Source organism: Musa acuminata, chromosome BXJ3-8 (assembly GCF_036884655.1).
Source record: "Musa acuminata AAA Group cultivar baxijiao chromosome BXJ3-8, Cavendish_Baxijiao_AAA, whole genome shotgun sequence".
In the NCBI taxonomy this organism is placed as follows: Eukaryota; Viridiplantae; Streptophyta; class Magnoliopsida; order Zingiberales; family Musaceae; genus Musa; species Musa acuminata.
This window is the reverse complement of record NC_088356.1, coordinates 41392817-41409334: the sequence shown is the minus strand read 5'-3', so window position 1 is coordinate 41409334 and position 16518 is coordinate 41392817. Positions and strand designations below refer to the sequence as shown.

Here is a 16518-nt window from a genome sequence, read left to right as displayed (position 1 = left end):
TCTCTCGAGTCGATGCAACGTTATATCTAACTTGAGTTTTGGTAGATTGCAGTGGAGAAGACTAAAAGGAGCTCAAGGAGAGGAGGTGGACCAATGGCCCATTTATGTCTTCATAAATATTTCTGGAATATAATAAAAGCTCAGTGACTGATCTCTTTATGTCTTCTTTTGCCTTTCTTTTCTTTTTTTTTGAGGCGGCGAGGAGTCAAATAGCATCGGCCAATCAAAAAGAACAGACAGATTCTACTCTACCATAATAGCTTTGTTTCGAAAAAGAGAAGCCAACTGAGAGCTTTCAGTTTTCTAGCTATCTTTCTCCTCCACCCTTCACAGACCCTTTAGCTTTCTCTCCTCCCCATTACCGTCCTCTCTCCTTTCTGCAACTCTTTTCCGTCTGTCAGCCTTCCTTTCCTCTACTTATATTCTTCAGAGATGAGTTTTTCCTCCACTGGATGAAATGGAAAGCCATCCAAAAGCTCGAGAAACCTTCGGCAGCAGTAGCAGCAATTACAGCTGCACCAATGGAACAACGACAGCTGCTGCTCCGCCGTCGTCGTCGCCACCAGCTCCACCACCTCTGACTCCCAAATCCGTTGCGAGAGATGGCGAGGTGAATCCGTACCAGACGACCTTCGTCCAGGCTGACACTTCCTCCTTCAAACAAGTGGTCCAGATGCTCACAGGCTCAGCCGAGACCGTCGCCGCCACCGCCACCGCCGCCGCTGCAGCCGCCGCCACTAACTCGACTGCACGGAAGGCACCGGTTGCTCCGGCCGCCAAGGCTACCGGCCCAAAGAAGCCTGCTTTCAAGCTCTACGAGCGGCGGAACAGCCTCAAGAACCTCAAGATTCTTAGCCCACTCATACCAACATTCTTCAACTCCAACCCCAACTCCCCCGTCACCGCCGCCGGATTCTCTCCTCGGAAGCAGCCGGAGATCCTGTCGCCCAGTATTCTCGACTTCCCTTCGCTAGTGCTGAGTCCCGTCACGCCCTTGATCCCTGACCCATTCAACCGGCCGCCGCACCCGAACTCAGAGGCTGCAAAATGGGCGGAGGACCGGGCGATCGCGGAGAAGGGGTTCTACCTGCATCCTTCGCCGCGGGCTTCGGCGGAAGCAGAACCTCCACGGCTGCTGCCGCTATTCCCGGTGACATCTCCCGAGGTCTCTTCTGATTTATCTCTTGCCATACCTCGATCTTCCACCAGAGAAGTTTGACTCCAGAATTATGTTCGAATCCTGTGCTTCTTTTATCTTTATCTGTAAGGTTTGAGTCCTCCTTCCGTAATGCAAATCCAGCAGCATGAGACCGAATGATCACGTCTTTTGATTCTTCTTCCTTGTCTTCTGCTGAGATGATTGGGAGATTGACTGTAGAGTAAAAGCTACCGGGGGCAGAATTCTCCTCTGTCGATATCTATTCATCCTGTGATGTTGATTGCAAATCAAGCTGATAAAGAACCGATTTTTAATTAAGAAAACAAGGTAACTGCAACAGTTCAGGCACCATTCGACACTGCTTCAGCATGGGATAGTGCCGATGATGGGGGTGGAATAATATGGATGATGAGCTCCATGGAGGTGGACCCAAACTGCTACCTTTGAAGAAAAGATTGCAAATTTATAGAGGAAAGGTGGGGTGCCGAGTGAAAGAAGACTCGTACCCCACTCCTCTTTCGTTTGATTGGAACTTGGTGTCAACAGGTGCTTGGATTCATTGCCTCTAGTATCTCAGGCTCGTCCTTCTTTCTCCATCTGTCTCTCTTTCGCATGACTTAAAAGCCAAGCCAGGGTCCTTTGGATCTCGATGCATCTGATTATTAGGAGATTTGAGCAATAAGCTGGAATTGCTTCGCTGAGTGTAAGCAGGACAATAAGCTGGATTTCAGTTATCTTCCCGATGACTGGCAATACCTGAACCTGAGGGAAGAGGACTGCAGCTTTTAAATGTCTGAAGCACCTAATTCTGCTGAGCCATTATGGACCTTTCCTGTCAAAAGGGCAGGGAAATCTATCCTGATGCCATTTCCCATTTGATCTACTCTCATCCGACCCATTCAGGTTTGGATTGATGAGTCTCACCAACCTTGGCATGAATCAGACATACAGAACTGGGAAGCTGAGTAAAGCCACTGAAGCTGTAGTCAGTCTGTGCTTAGGTCCACCTATTTATGAGGACTAAGAGATTTGGTTTCGCTCCTCTTAAGCAGGCAATTGATGCGTCGGATCTCACTTCACAGTTAATCAACGTCTATTCTCAACCACATTCCAAGACTGAGTCCTCTCCTTAGAGATAGCTGTCGTCGTCGACTGACAGGGAAACAAAAGTAAGCACAAGCAAGAATCTCAAAGTGGCATGGACCTCAAATCAAAGCTGTTTAAAGTTTTTGGCTTAGTCAAGTAAGAATAATTAGGTCCACTTCCAGATCCTAAAGAAATAAATTGCTTCAGCATCAGATTCTGGTTCCCCACCATGCCGTAGATAGTTTGTGCGATCAATCAAATTCCCCATTAGAGATTGTTGATGGTGCTGCTGCTGCTGTTTTGGACGACATGCAAAAGTTCGATGAGTGTCATAAACCATTTCATTTTGACGTTTTGGATTACCATCTGTGATCGGTGGCTTCTAGTCCCATGATTGTCCATGGCAGACAACACACACTGGCAACTACGACATTCATGAGTCAGATCACAAAAAACTAGCCAAAATATCCATTTAAACTCTCGTGGACAGCGTTAAGATTTCTGGTCCCATGCGACGGGGACGAGTCAAAATTTGGTTTTTCTGATTAGGGAAGATGGAGGTCATTTGAATTAATCATTCTTCGGCCTACCAAAGTAAAGCAGAGAGATGTACCCCATGACACACGGATGAAGACCTACTTCGATCAGCAAATGTGGGAGACCTTCCAGAGGAGGAGTCATGAAACAATGGTTGGTGCTTTTACTCCACTGTTTTACTTTTAAAGAACCCTATCATTCCACTTTTGTTGCTCGACAAGAACAGCATTCGTAAGTAAAAGCAGTTGAATCTCTGGTTCACCATAGAAGAGAGGTTTAAGGACATAATTAATTCTACGCCAACACACGAAGACCATTTGCTTCAACATTGCTTGACAGTTGTAAAGTTGTATTCAGGATTAACAATTAATGGAATCAAACCGTCTTCGTCCTGAAAGCAACACATAATGACCACCAGAGCCTGGAATGTCAAATACAAATGCTCTGTACTGACACACAACCTTCGTCGCATCTCATCGGCAAAGTGAATTCTCTAGAATTAGTTTGCTTCACTCCAGCAGATAACTCATGAGAACTTTCTGTCGACAAAGGTCTATACGACAAGTTTGTGTTAGTACAGAGAACAAAAACCATATGTAAAGTAAAAGTGGGAATGATGTCTTAGTACGTGTCGATGTATTGGAACTATTTCATAAGGTCGGCCATGCATCGATGGAGGCCGTCGACGGAGACGAAAACAGTGATGTCAGGATCAGACTTGGGGTTTTTGCAGGTGAAATAAGGATCGTGATGCTCCTGGCGGTGGGGGTTGACGAAAGAGAGGTGAAAGTTTCCTCGAATGCTGCGAGCTCAACGTGAAAATGGTCGAGCGCAGTTTACAAGTGTGAATCATTCATACGATTCATGGCAGACTTTGATGACTCGATGTTCAACGCATGCTTTGTTGTCATCAGTTCTGATCACAGGCAGACAACAGCTCAAATCACAAGCTTCAAGCTTCATCGACCACGTTGCAGGTCTAACTCTTACCTTCTTCTTCCACCGAACAATCACCTTGAGATAACTCGGGAAATTTTGTGTGTGTGTATACATATATATGTGGGGTATTGCCTTGGCCTTCTCCAACCCCAAAGAGGTCAGCATTTTCTGATGTTCGCAAATGAATGTTTATAGTTCTCTGTATCTTGTAAGGTATAAAGTTGTACACGGTAACCAAGTCACCTCAAACCAAGCTACTCTGCAGGTAAGTTATTATGACGTTTAGAAAAGCAACCTTTATGTTGTAGATTCCCGTTTCTAGCATTCAGCATCTCATAACACTTTACTCTTGCAGAAAAGGAGACTCAATGCAGAGAGAAACAAAATCTTTCAGCATATATAATTTAGTATATAGATAGAATCCGCCACCCTTCTCTCCTTTCTGTCTCTTAAAATTTTAAGAGCACAGTTGGTTAAGCTAGCTAAGCATGGATAGCCTTCTTCAATCTCCCCATCACCTGGTCAGCCTCTCCGGTTCCACTCTTGGGTGCCTACACGTAAAGAGAAATAAGCTTCAAGATATCACCAAGAAGAGCTATTTCTGTATATTTAAGCAAGTGATCACCAAGAACTGGATGGTGTGGAAAGCTCTGTCGCCGACGACAGCATAGCTGGCCGTGATGATATCGACCCCTTCCGCTCCCAGAACTCGAACAATCTCGCAGAAGATGAGATGATGATCACACGGGCTAATTACTACGATCACCCTTAACCCAGGACGCAAGTCCTGGACATCTATCTTGGGAGATCTCGAAGCAGTAGCCACTTCACTCGCGGTGCCTGCGCTCCCCGTCAGTTGCCTCTTCCTCTTTTGCATCCTTTCGAGCATCTCCTGCTTCCCTTTTATGTAGTTGATCGCTTCGTTCAGCCGGTCCGCCAGCGTTACCGCGCCCCCCTCCTGCTGCCAAATCAATCAGAGATCGAGGGAAAAGAGTGGAAACTATTAGCACACAGCTTTCCGATACCGACGGCCTTCTTTTACGTAGCTAGCTAAGAGACCTGCGAGCTGGGTGTAGGGAGGAGGGAGAGGAGCTTGGAGTAGAGAGCTTTCATGTGGATCCTCCTGTTCTTTTCGATGGTCTTCCGGTCTGGCCTCGTCAAGCCGTGGGACGTCTCCATGACGGTTTCTCGTTGGGGTATGGAACTCGAGCTCTCAATGTCTGCTGGGAGCTGGTTTTGCATTCGTTGCCTTGCTCTATATAGAACCGGGTGGCCACTCAGAACATGGTAAAGCGAGTATGAAATAAGACGACCACGCGCTTTGACTCGGAGTTGGAGAGGAATGACTCGGGTTGACTTTGACAGTACACATGGACTCGCGCAGTTCGAAGCCACGAATCCGTGATGCGCTGTTTTGCACACACAGGAAACACCCATCTTAGTAGGCCTCGACGTTGGACCCGGCAAGATGGAGCATCTGCGGACGGGAAGGGGAAGTCATCTTGCTGCCCTCGAGCTTGAGAGCAGATCGACTGCACTCACCGACCAGCAACTTTCGGATCGAACCCATTCGACGACCACAGCGGTATTTTAGTCACGACAGTGGAGGCGGATGACGAAAGGGTGATTGCGTCACTGGAATCTGCATTTTTGATCTAATTATCTACGACGAAAGAGATTAGCTTTATGACCGCAGCATTAACGGGGAAGTCGATTTAATCCCGTCATTATGAGCCTAAAAGAAAAAGGCTCATCTTTTGCGCCCGCCGCGTGCACCACAACATGGCCGCTCTTTTCATGGGGACGGGCCCCGCCTTGGGTCCACCAGATGTCCTCGTGGAGGAGAGGCGCAGAACACGTGCGGCACGTCTCTTGACCCGCGACTTCTCGAATCAACCGGTAATCGCGTCATCTTCGACTAGATTTACCTGTTTGCTACGTGACAAACGCTGATCGGATCAGAGGACACCGAGGCGGTCTGATTCGACCCCGTTGACCAAACCGGCATTCCTCGTGAGTCACAAACGTATTTGAATAGCTGCAGCGGCCGTCTCTCCTCCGTGATAGTAGCCGACCGGGGCAGGCCAACCAGCGGCATGTATGTGGGTATGCATGATGTCGTATATTTTTCTGTCGGGATCTGAAACGGCGGTCAACCTCGCAGTTGTTTTTATCCCATTCGAGGGCGAGAAATTGTTAGCAGCCTTCGTCAGGAAAACACAGAAGAAAGACTTCGATTACAGCTGACGACGCCATGGCTGTTAGTCATTTAAAAACGAGAAAGAGACACCCAGCCGGATGACCAAATCATAAGCCATTCGGTGAGACGACCACCGATTCCATAGAAGATGGGACAGGACAATCCTGCCTCCCGACTCTTCACCACAAGTTGTCTGTCTTTGTGGAAGTTAGAACAAGCGTCGAGACTAATATAATCCATCGCTTGCAGAGACGTACAAGCAGACGGCATAGAAAAGTTCAACCGTGATTTGTTTATCGTGTGCTCCCAGCTTCAGTTGATCCGGTCTAGATTTCCTTGTGATATTTGCAGCATCGGCACCAAGGAAATGATCTTTCTTCCTCCCCTTCGATCACTCACAAGCTGCTATGACTTTTGAGGCCATAAATTTGATTCAGTAAAGTTGTGTGTCAGCGGGTTGATGATTCACTTACCCAAAAAAGAGATTCAAAGTGCTTGCTCCCCATTCTCTCTCTCTCTCTGTGGTGAAAGGGAAATGGGATTTCATCCGTCCAGCATTAGCTGGCATATTGGCCTACAAGTTTCTTTTGGTGCAGCATTTGCATGTTCTCCTCATCTGAATCAAAGAGAGCAAATAACTATGCGAACTATTGTCGTCTCTCCCGAGACACCATGAATCTTGGCTACTGTTGTTCCCTTATTTTACTCCTTGGAAAACTTACCGGATAGGTAATGCACGGCGTACAACTAATCAGAGCTTTGTTTTGCTCGCCTTTGATACGGCATGAGAGGTACGGAACGAGTCGGGCAAGGCCATGTTGTCAACATCTCCTCGAAGGACATAGTCCAAAAGCATGTTCTTATTTGGCCATTCACCTGACCATAGGAAATTTAACCTCATCGGTTTTCCAGCATACCGAGTTGAAACCAGCAGGCCTCCTACTCCATCTTCTTCTCCTCCTCCTCCTCCTGCCTTCCTTTCTGTCTCGCCCCTTCCTTGTTAATGACCGCTTTTTGTTGGCCGACCTTCAGGCCCCTCTAAATTAGAGCTTCCTCTATCACCGCTGCCCGTTTACTTCAGGTTTTCTTTTGACTTCTTCGTTATGCATCCCGGTGGTGATCCTTGAGATATGTGTTCGGGTGAACCTTGATCGAGAGCATCTCAGGGGGTAGGCTTGGTGTCATGGTATCGGTTCTTCTTGGGCAGATAAATATCTTATCTGGGTGCTTCGAATTGCCCGCTTGAGGGATCACATGAACTTCGTGTGGGGCAGGAAGGGCAGCTGGAGTAAGCCTCCTCCTGGATCCAGCAAGAGAACGAAACCAAGGAATGGGAAGCTCTGTCCGGTTCTTGGTTTTGTCTGCTGTATGGTATTCATGTACATGGCATTTGGGGCCGTTAAGTTGCGCACCCAAGAACCTAGATCGAGCTTCGTCAAGAGGAATGGCACCCATTTCATGGTGGATGGGAGAATGTTCTACGTGAATGGGTGGAACTCCTACTGGCTGATGGATCAAGCTGCGGAGGCGTCCAGCAGATCGAGGGTCACCGAGATCTTTCAAACAGGGGCAAGAATGGGGCTCACCGTCTGCAGAACTTGGGCCTTCAATGACGGTGCCGACCATGCCCTGCAGGTTTCCCTCGGCATCTTCGATGAACGGGTCTTCGAGGTACGAAACATCGATCGACGATTCCATTTCTTTTTCTTTCCTCGTTCGATTCGACAGAGCGTACGGTCTCTACGGATTCTTGTGTAGCCATTCTTCAACTAATTTAATAGTTTGATGAGGAGAAGACGTCGACACGGTTGCTTGTGCTTGCAGGCATTGGATTGGGTCATTGTGGAAGCACAAAAGCATGGGATCAGGTTACTTCTTAGCTTGGTGAATAATCTGCAGCTCTATGGTGGGAAGACACAGTATGTTAAGTGGGCACGGGAAGAAGGATTCGGTTCGAGTTCCACAAATGACTCCTTCTTCTTCGATCCTTCCATTCGTAGTTACTTCAAGATTTATCTGAAGGTAGAAGAGGGATCTCTTCCCCTTCGTTGGGCACTTCCAACTTTCTGTCTTCCTTATCTTGGTCTGGTTTCAGCTTTACCAACACGTAGATTACGATTATGGCATCGCCAAGACAGTGTTTGACATCCATGATCCGATTTGCCTTCTTGACAGACGATATTGACGAGGAAGAACCACTTGACTGGAACCGAGTATCGAGATGATCCAACGATCTTCGCTTGGGAGTTGATGAACGAGCCGCAATGTACGTCGGATGCATCAGGTGACACTCTCCAGGTATCCGCTTATCTCATTCTAATAACAAGAACCAGAACCCAATTTATGCCAAAAATCTAGTAAAAAATGAGATTAGCGAAGTAGAAGTGCATGGTAATTAGTAGGTGAATCTCTCAACTGTAGACGATTTCACGATAACCAGCATGAAAGTCAACCAAGCCGGTGAAAATCCAATATGGATTCTGTTTCTGCAAATGGCTAGATGTCTAGATTCGAGTTCATCCTCTGGTTTCAAAGAAATGCAGGAATGGATTGAGGAAATGGCGGAGTACGTGAAAAGAATCGACAAGAAACACCTGTTAACTGTTGGACTCGAGGGATTCTATGGAGCACCAAGTCCTCCGGAGAAGACAAAAGTCAACCCCGGAAAGTCGTATGGTGAGCTGGGATCAGATTTCCTGCGCAACTCGAAAACTCCCGACATCGATTTCGCATCTGCTCATATCAACCCTGATAACTGGTATACTAATGCTTCAAATTCAATGATTCATGTGTAAATGTTGATCACAGAGTATACACTTCTGTAGGTTGATGGACGCAAATTTGACTGAGAAAACAGACTACGTTACCAAATGGGTGACATCTCACATTGAAGATGGCGAGAAAGAGCTCAACAAGCCAGTCTTGTTCACAGAGTTCGGCCTCTCCGACAAGAACAAGAACTTTGACCACTCACATCGAGTGACATTCTACAAATCCATCTACGACACCATCTACGAGTCTGCGCTGAGGAATGGAGCTGGAGCAGGCACCTTCATCTGGCACTTCTTGGTGGGCGGAATGGAGAAGTACACCGACGATTTTGGGATCATCCCAGGGGAAACACCTTCCATCGATAGGCTGATAAAAGAGCAATCTTGCCGCCTGATAACACTGCAGCATGGGAAGGATTTGCCAGAGAGAAGCTCTACAGTTTGCTAAGGACGTGGTAAGATGTCTTCCCCTTCCTCTTCCTTCAACAAAATCCTTCTCGTTGGAGGACTGATGTTGGAGTTACATAGTGTCCAGAAACCGGTGCAGATACGGATTTCTCCATTATTCTTGTTTCCTCATCCTCACACATTTCTTGGGCATGTCTAGCTATTTTGCTGAACATAGAACTGCATACTTGAATGGGGTTGGCACAAACTATACGCAGGATGCCTCAGTGTGGTTTCTTCTTTTCCCTTTTCTTTCTTTCCAATGAATTCTGCAGAAAGGATCAACTTTGAGAAAAGACTGTCAACAAAAAAATGAACGTGAGAACAAAATCTGATTTGAACTATTATCTAGCTGATCGAAAAAAGAAATTCCATGATTAGCAGCTTTAGAAAAGTTGAGTACAGACCTGATCCAAGTACTTTTAGAGATGGACTGAAAGCTTAATATAGTCTCCTTTATGTTTACAGTAATGACGGATGACAAAGGCAAAACTTAAGTGTGGAACAAAGATTCCAAGCATCCACAAACAAACAGTAGATGGGAAAGAAATAGAGAGCAATGCAGTTGACTTTTTTTGGGTGGATTTTAACATATAGTGATTTTGATTCCATTCCTAAATGGAGCATCTGATACATGTGTTGAATCATATTAATTAAGATTGTTGTCACTAGCAAAACGCTACTATGGGCCACTGATTTCCAACTCCCTGTCCAGGTGAAGGATCACAAAAATAGCATCCATGATTCCTGCAATAAAAACAGACACAACATTATATAATTTTATCTTCTGAAGTCTTGGTTGAACTCTATAAGAAGAGAAGCTATCAATGAAGGGGACAAGGTTTTGCTGCACCGACACTAAGTTTGCATGGCTAAGTTGTTCCAAATCCACATTGGAATTTCATGGTTCATTACAGGGTGCGTCATGAGTGGTGTTAGTGAACAAAAGTACCGTGGCTGGTGAGTCAGCACGGTTAGGTCCGCGGGCCGATGTCGGGAACTTCTGGTGGAGTGAGTAGGATGATGAGGTGGCTGCGCCTCTTGAGCGTCTCGGGCGAGGGTTGGACCGACAGGATCGACCGAGTCCTTCGCGAGTGGCTGGGGGTTGGCGCTCCGAGGCCTGCTGACTTGAGTGTCGCTTGTGGCGGGATGTGTCCTCTCGTCCCCGAGGTGGTTGGCAACCTTTCTTCGTGACGTGGGTGCGCCCTTGGGAGGGGAGGCATAGGCTGGTGTTGGTTGGGATCCGAACCGACGGACCACCCTCTTCTACGCACCGGATGATGACCTTGGGGTGAAGACGCCCGCCACTCGGGGGTGACCACCTCCCTGCAAAACGGCCTTCGTCGGGTGCTTCCCGACTTTGGCCCCTCCGACGAGCAAGTCAGTTCAGTTTGCCCTCTTCTATTTGTTCCCTTCTTTCTTCCCCCCGGCCGAGCATCGAACGGGGGTATTTATACCTACATGCGAGGGTTGGTTGCGCCTCAGTTCGGCATGACCGCTGACTTTCGTGGGGGTGGGGACAACTTCTCTGACGAGATGACGCCTTTGGGGGTGCTTTAGTGGCATCAGACGACACTGCCCCGAGAGCAGACGACACCGCCCCGATGTCACGAACGATCGTTGCGCACCCGCAACAACTCCGTTCAACGAACCGTTCGTCGCTCTCATCTACATGTACAGCTGCTTGGCAGCATGTTTTGTCTTGGTTTTGAGTCATTTTGCTTATAAAAGTGTAAGTTCGAACAAGTTGCAACGCTACAAAGCGACCGCTCACCGAACCGAGTAAAACAACCCTAAAACAGCTCCGTTTTCGTGTTCCACGGGCTGTTTTCTGCAGTCCGCTTCCGCTCACAAAACCTCAACCATCTCAGCCCCTTGAAACCACCCGGGTGGCACAAGGCTGGATGGGGCTTCGGTATAGTGTCGGACGTTGAACAATCTTTCGCAAGTTCGCACGTTACCTTGACAGGAACTTATTGTCGCGCCCGGCACCCGGTGAGCAGCTGTTTGTGGACTTGCAGTTGTTCGTTCAACCTTCTAAAGTCCTTGTTTTCCCCCTCTCCCTCTTTTCTCTTGTGCACGCAAGGTGCTCGTTGAATTGCTTGTAAAGCTTCCCCTTTTCGCGAGACGTCGGGACTTGTCCGTCGCTCGTTCTTCGAACTAATCAACTTTCTCTTTTTAGAGGTCCTTCGGGACCTGCGAGAGGTTGCAAGTGGGCTGATCTTTGTGGATGCAAATCGCAAGGGCGAAGCATGACTTAGGCAATGCAAGTTAAGTTCTCGTCTTTGCCGCAAGGGTGCCTCGCGACTTAGGCAACACAAGCTAAGTTCGCGTCTTTGCCGCAAGGGTGCCTCATGCCTTGGGCAATTCCAACTAAGGTCGTGACATTGTGGTATCAGAGCGAGCAAGCACTTCGAGCGAGCAACGAAGGAACTTCGCAACTTCGCCATGGCAAAGCATCGTGGCGAATCAAGCAAGACGGGGCAAGCCGGACCCTTGCCCCAAGCAGCCGCAGGTGGGTTGCATGTGCACACTCGCTCTTATGCTGTTGGAGCCGCTCAAGAGGAGCGCGACAACAAACACGATGAGCGAGAAGCTGGCTACTCTCCGCGAGCGGAGGAGGCGCAATCTGGAGTGCCAACCGGGAAAAAGAGTCACAAGGAGAGACTCACAACGACGGAAACCCGTTTGGATGTTCTTGAAGCGAGCTTGGAGGAACTCTACCATGGCCAACAAAGGCTTGTTGGGGTAGAGAGCTCGCAAGAAAAAGCGGAGTCCAAGATCGATAAGGTTGAGTCCCTAGTCGACCGATTGTCAGATGACACCAAAGACTCCGTACAACACTTGCAAGAAGTTGTGGCGGAACTCACTTCGAGGGTGACCATACTCACAAGAGCGCTAAATGCGGGAGGAAGCAACACCCGCGTTGCGCCATCACAAAACTTGAGGGCACCTGAGCCTCATGGTTATGGAGGGACCAGAGATGCCGAAGAACTCGAAAATTTTCTATTCGACATGGAACAATACTTTCGAGCTACGAGGCCTGATTCTGAAGAAACCAAAGTTTCCATAGCAACCATGTATCTGAACGGAGATGCAAAACTTTGGTGGAGAACCCGTTGGGAGGAGATCCAACAAGGTCGGTGTCGAGTTGACACATGGGAAGACTTGAGGCGGGAGTTGAGAACTCAGTTCCTACCGGAGAACACCGAGTTCGTCGCAAGAAGGAAGTTGAGACAACTCCGCCAAAATACTTCCATCCGAGACTACGTGAAGCAATTTTCTGCGCTAATGCTGGACATCCAAGACATGTCCGAGAAGGATAAGCTGTTCAGCTTCCTTGATGGTTTGAAGTCATGGGCGCAACAAGAACTACATTGAAGGAATGTCACCGATTTGATCAGGGCAATTGCTGCCGCAGAAAGGCTCACCGACTTTGTTTCCTCCGAAGACCCGGGAAAAAGGAAACAATCTTCAGGCAATTACCCTCCAAAACATTCTCGAGGGAAGGAGCTCGGGGGCGAACAAAGAAAGAAGAGTTCCCACAAAGGGCCAAGCCCGAAAGGCAAGGCCTCGAAACCTGGAGGATGCTTCTTGTGCGGAGGGCCGCATATAGTGAGGGAGTGGCCACAGAAATAGGCACTCAATGCTTTAACAGCTTCCATCCACACCCCCCCCCCCCAAAATCGGACAAGGGCAAAGCTATCGCTCTTAGTTCGAGTAGTTCTGAATCCAGCAGTGACGACGAGGAGTCGCAAGGACCCCGGATGGGAGCAATGCGTTTGTTAAACGCCATGCGGGGTCAAGTGGAGGAGAACACAAAGACAAAGCTACAAAAAGCAAGAAGTGGTGAGCTGATGTACATAGACAACAAGCTAAATGGCCAAACGACAGACATCAAGCTAAAAGCAAGAAGTGGTGAGCTTGATGTATGTAGACATCAAGCTAAATGTCCAGCGAGACCACCCTACCGCATGCCCCTGCCAGAGTTGGCAGAACTCAGAAAGCAGTTAGATGAACTGTTAAGCGATGGTCTCATCCGCAGCTCTAAAGCACTATTCGGAGCTCCAGTTCTCTTCCAGAAGAAACAAGATGGGAGCCTCCGACTATGCGTCGATTACCGAGCCCTCAACAAAGTGACAGTGAAGAACAAGTATCCCATCCCGCTCATCGCGGACTTGTTCGACCAGTTGGGCAAAGCCAAGTATTTTTCAAAACTCGACCTTAGGTCGGAGTATTGGCAGGTGCGCATTGCTGAAGGCGATGAAGCGAAGACTACCTGTGTGACCAGGTATGGAGCGTTTGAGTTCTTGGTGATGCCTTTTGGCTTAACCAACGCTCTGGCCACGTTCTGCACCCTCATGAATCAGCTATTCAAGGAGTATTTGGATAAGTTCATGGTCGTCTACTTGGACGATATCGTCGTCTACAGTCAAACGCTCGAGGAGCATGTCAAGCACATTCGAACAATTTTCAAGGTTCTCAGAGACAACACTTTGCTTGTGAAAAGGGAGAAATGCTACTTTGCCCAAACAGAGATCTTATTCTTGGGGCATCAAATCGGTGATGGCTCCATTCCGATGGACAAATCAAAAGTGCAAGTGGTTGCGGAATGGCGAACTCCAAAGAAGGTGCCAGAGTTGAGATCCTTCCTTGGTTTCGTCAACTACTATCGATGCTTCATATCAGGGTATTCGAAGCGTGCAACTCCACTAACGGAGTTGCTGAAGGAGCAGCCTTGGAAATGGTCTGACAAATGTGAAATAGCATTCCAAGATCTGAAGGCTACTGTTCTGGAAGAACCGGTGCTCAAATTGCCGGACTATGGGAGCCCTTTGAAGTCCATACAGATGCTTCAGACTTCGCTATTGGGGAAGTACTCATGTAGGAGGGTCATCCGGTGGCCTACGAGAGCTGCAAGCTCAATGAGACCGAGCGGCGGTATCCATTGCACGAGAAGGAGATGATAGCGGTGATCCACTGTCTATGAGTCTGGCGACACTACCTTCTCGGATCGCGATTTATGCTGAAGACAGACAATATCGCTCTGAGCTATTTCCAAACGCAGAAGAAACTTTCCCCTAAGCAAGCACGATGGTAGGACTTACTGGCTGAATTTAATATGGCAATGGAGTACAAGCCTAGAAAGGCAAATGTCGTGACCGATGCATTGAGTCAAAAAGTGGAGCGCGTGAATGCCGTACAATTGGAGGTCAGAAGTCAAGCAAGTCAGTTGCACTCCAACTTCCTTTCCAGGATCAGGGATGGACTGTATAGTGATCCCCAAGCAATTACCCTGACGCAGCTAAGAAGGCAAGGCACGACGATTTTGGGTCCAGGAGGGACTCATTTACACAAAAGTGAATATGGTTTATGTTCCTCGAGTGGACAATTTGAGGCGTGAACTCTTAAGAGAGTCACGATTCCCTTTGGGCTGGACACCCAGGTATTCACCGAACGTTGGCTCTCGTGGAGAGGGCCTTCTACTGGCCGAAGATGGGGACTGATGTGGAGGAATATGTTTGAACGTGCCTCACTTGCCAACAAGACAAGGCAGAGCAGCGAAAACCGGTGGGACTTTTGGAGTCGTTGCCCATACCCGAAAGGTCGTGGGAGAGTATTTCCTTAGACTTCATATCAAGCTTACCACTAGTAGGGAGACTCGGATCGATACTCGTGGTAGTCGATCGATTTTTAAAGTATGCAATTTTCATTGCTGCTCCCCTACACTGTTCAGCAGAGGAGGCGACCAAGCTGATGATGAAGGATGTGGTGAAGTATTGGGGAGTCCCGCACAATATCATCAGTGATCGAGATGCTCGGTTCCTGGGACGATTCTGGACCGAGCTATTCAAACTATTGGGATCCAAGTTATACTTCTCCACAAGCCTCCACCCCTAAACGGATAGCCAAACCGAGAGGATAAACTCGCTCTTGGAGCAATATCTTCGACACTACGTGAGTGCCAACCAACGAGATTGGGTGAAGCTGTTGGACATTGCCCAATTCTCCTACAACTTGCAGCGGCGCTCTGCGTCCAACAAAAGCCCCTTCGAGATCATTACAGGACAACAACCGTCAACTCCTCACACCATGGCAATCGAGTATACTGGGAGTAGTCCATCAGCCTACCACTTCGCAAAGGAGTGGCACCGAAATGCAGATATCGCGCGGGCTTACTTGGAGAAGACGGCAAAAAGGATGAAGAAGTTAACAGACTTGGGAAGGCAACCGCAAGAGTTCAAGGTCGGCAATTTGGTGTTGGTAAAACTCTAACCAGCATCACTCATTTTCTTTAGGAACAAGATCCACAAAGGATTGGTGCGCAAGTATGAAGGACCCTTCCCAATTATCAGTAGGGTAGGCAACGTCTCCTACAAGTTACAGCTGCCCGCGTGGTTCAACATTCACAATGTTCTTCACGCCAGCAACCTAAAAGCCTACCACTCGGATCCGCAAGATGCTTCCCGAAGTGTTCCAACTCAGCTACCCCCCACCACAGCCTCCTACGAGAAGCGAGTTGAAACCATTCTGGCGGACCGCAAGATAAAGCTACCCAATGGAGCTAAGCAGACAGAGTAATATGAACATATAAGATTTCATGGTTCATTACAGGGTGCGTCATGAGTGGTAACTGATCTATGTGGACAGGAAGACCTAAATGAAACCATTAAGCATATTTTTGTATAACTTCTTACCTGCTAAATAAAGAATCTTATTATTCTTGACATATAAGATTTCTAGAAAAAATATTCCCAAAAAGGTACAGCAGACTCCAAGTACAGAATTTTGAAGAAAATTTATCTAAACATAAAGTCAATGTAAATTCTAGGAATTTAGATTATTCATTCTAGATCTAGTAGAGCTCCTTAAGATCATCGTAGCAGTAGAGCTTGTCTGCAAATGTAAATCAATTTAGATTTTAAACGTTAACTTAGAAAAAAATAAAAAAATAAAACTTGTTTTGATTCCTACAGTTTACATTCCATCATGATGAACAGCAGCACAATAATCATCAATATTGGATGAGTTATTAATAAGAATAACAAACATCAAGCTGTATTATAAATCTTCAGCAACCTATAGATAAAAAAGAATTAACAAAGACCAATAAAATCTGGAAGAAACAAGTTCCAAATGAAAATGAAAAAATAACAGAAACATATATTAAAAACATCAGCAATGGGAAAAATTCACTAATACATGACTATATTGTCACTGAAGACATATGTGAGACTAATATTTTCCAGTGTAAACCTTTTAATTTTCTCAGGAAGATAGATATCTGCAAACTGCATAGGCATGTATGACTTTTCAATTGGCATTTGTCACAACGATGTATTAGAAATACCAAAATTTTCCTGTTGAATTTGCTTATC

The 16518-nt window shown here is 47.2% G+C and overlaps 3 protein-coding genes across 4 annotated transcripts; 2 read left to right on the top strand and 1 right to left on the bottom strand.

Annotated features, from left to right (window-relative positions):
* Positions 1-207: 207 nt before the first annotated feature.
* On the top strand, positions 208-1510 carry LOC135644394 (VQ motif-containing protein 4-like). The gene has a single exon (XM_065161929.1). It carries the CDS (start codon positions 458-460, stop codon positions 1217-1219), a length of 762 nt encoding a protein of 253 aa, XP_065018001.1. The 5' UTR covers positions 208-457; the 3' UTR covers positions 1220-1510.
* Positions 1511-4092: 2582 nt separating this feature from the next.
* On the bottom strand, positions 4093-4940 carry LOC135644709 (transcription factor bHLH162-like). Of its 2 annotated transcripts, none has more exons than XM_065162546.1 (3): positions 4781-4940; positions 4347-4682; positions 4093-4272 (listed from the first exon to the last, which is right to left on the bottom strand). In XM_065162546.1, the coding sequence occupies exons 1-3, from the start codon at positions 4898-4900 to the stop codon at positions 4204-4206; spliced, it is 525 nt and encodes a 174-aa protein (XP_065018618.1). In that variant the 5' UTR covers positions 4901-4940; the 3' UTR covers positions 4093-4203. The 2 variants fall into 2 exon arrangements, with proteins under 2 accessions (XP_065018618.1, XP_065018619.1); XM_065162547.1 differs by having other exon boundaries at positions 4347-4679.
* Positions 4941-6778: 1838 nt separating this feature from the next.
* On the top strand, positions 6779-9359 carry LOC135644035 (mannan endo-1,4-beta-mannosidase 2-like). Its single transcript, XM_065161406.1, has 5 exons — positions 6779-7592; positions 7746-7943; positions 8097-8219; positions 8465-8679; positions 8747-9359. Exons 1-5 carry the CDS (start codon positions 7176-7178, stop codon positions 9138-9140), a joined length of 1347 nt encoding a protein of 448 aa, XP_065017478.1. The 5' UTR covers positions 6779-7175; the 3' UTR covers positions 9141-9359.
* The last annotated feature ends 7159 nt before the right edge of the window (positions 9360-16518 follow it).

Bases quoted from the DNA above. Each gene is read 5' to 3' on its own strand.
- LOC135644394 (XM_065161929.1), top strand. From the start codon at position 458: ATGGAAAGCCATCCAAAAGCTCGAGAAACCTTCGGCAGCAGTAGCAGC.
- LOC135644709 (XM_065162546.1), bottom strand. From the start codon at position 4,900: ATGGAGACGTCCCACGGCTTGACGAGGCCAGACCGGAAGACCATCGAA. The intron at 4,683-4,780 runs GTCTCTTAGCTA...TTGATTTGGCAG, and splicing joins TCCCTACACCCAGCTCGCAG to CAGGAGGGGGGCGCGGTAAC. The intron at 4,273-4,346 runs GTGATCACTTGC...CTTTACGTGTAG, and splicing joins TCCACACCATCCAGTTCTTG to GCACCCAAGAGTGGAACCGG.
- LOC135644035 (XM_065161406.1), top strand. From the start codon at position 7,176: ATGAACTTCGTGTGGGGCAGGAAGGGCAGCTGGAGTAAGCCTCCTCCT. The intron at 7,593-7,745 runs GTACGAAACATC...TTGTGCTTGCAG, and splicing joins TCGATGAACGGGTCTTCGAG to GCATTGGATTGGGTCATTGT. The intron at 8,220-8,464 runs GTATCCGCTTAT...AAAGAAATGCAG, and splicing joins CATCAGGTGACACTCTCCAG to GAATGGATTGAGGAAATGGC.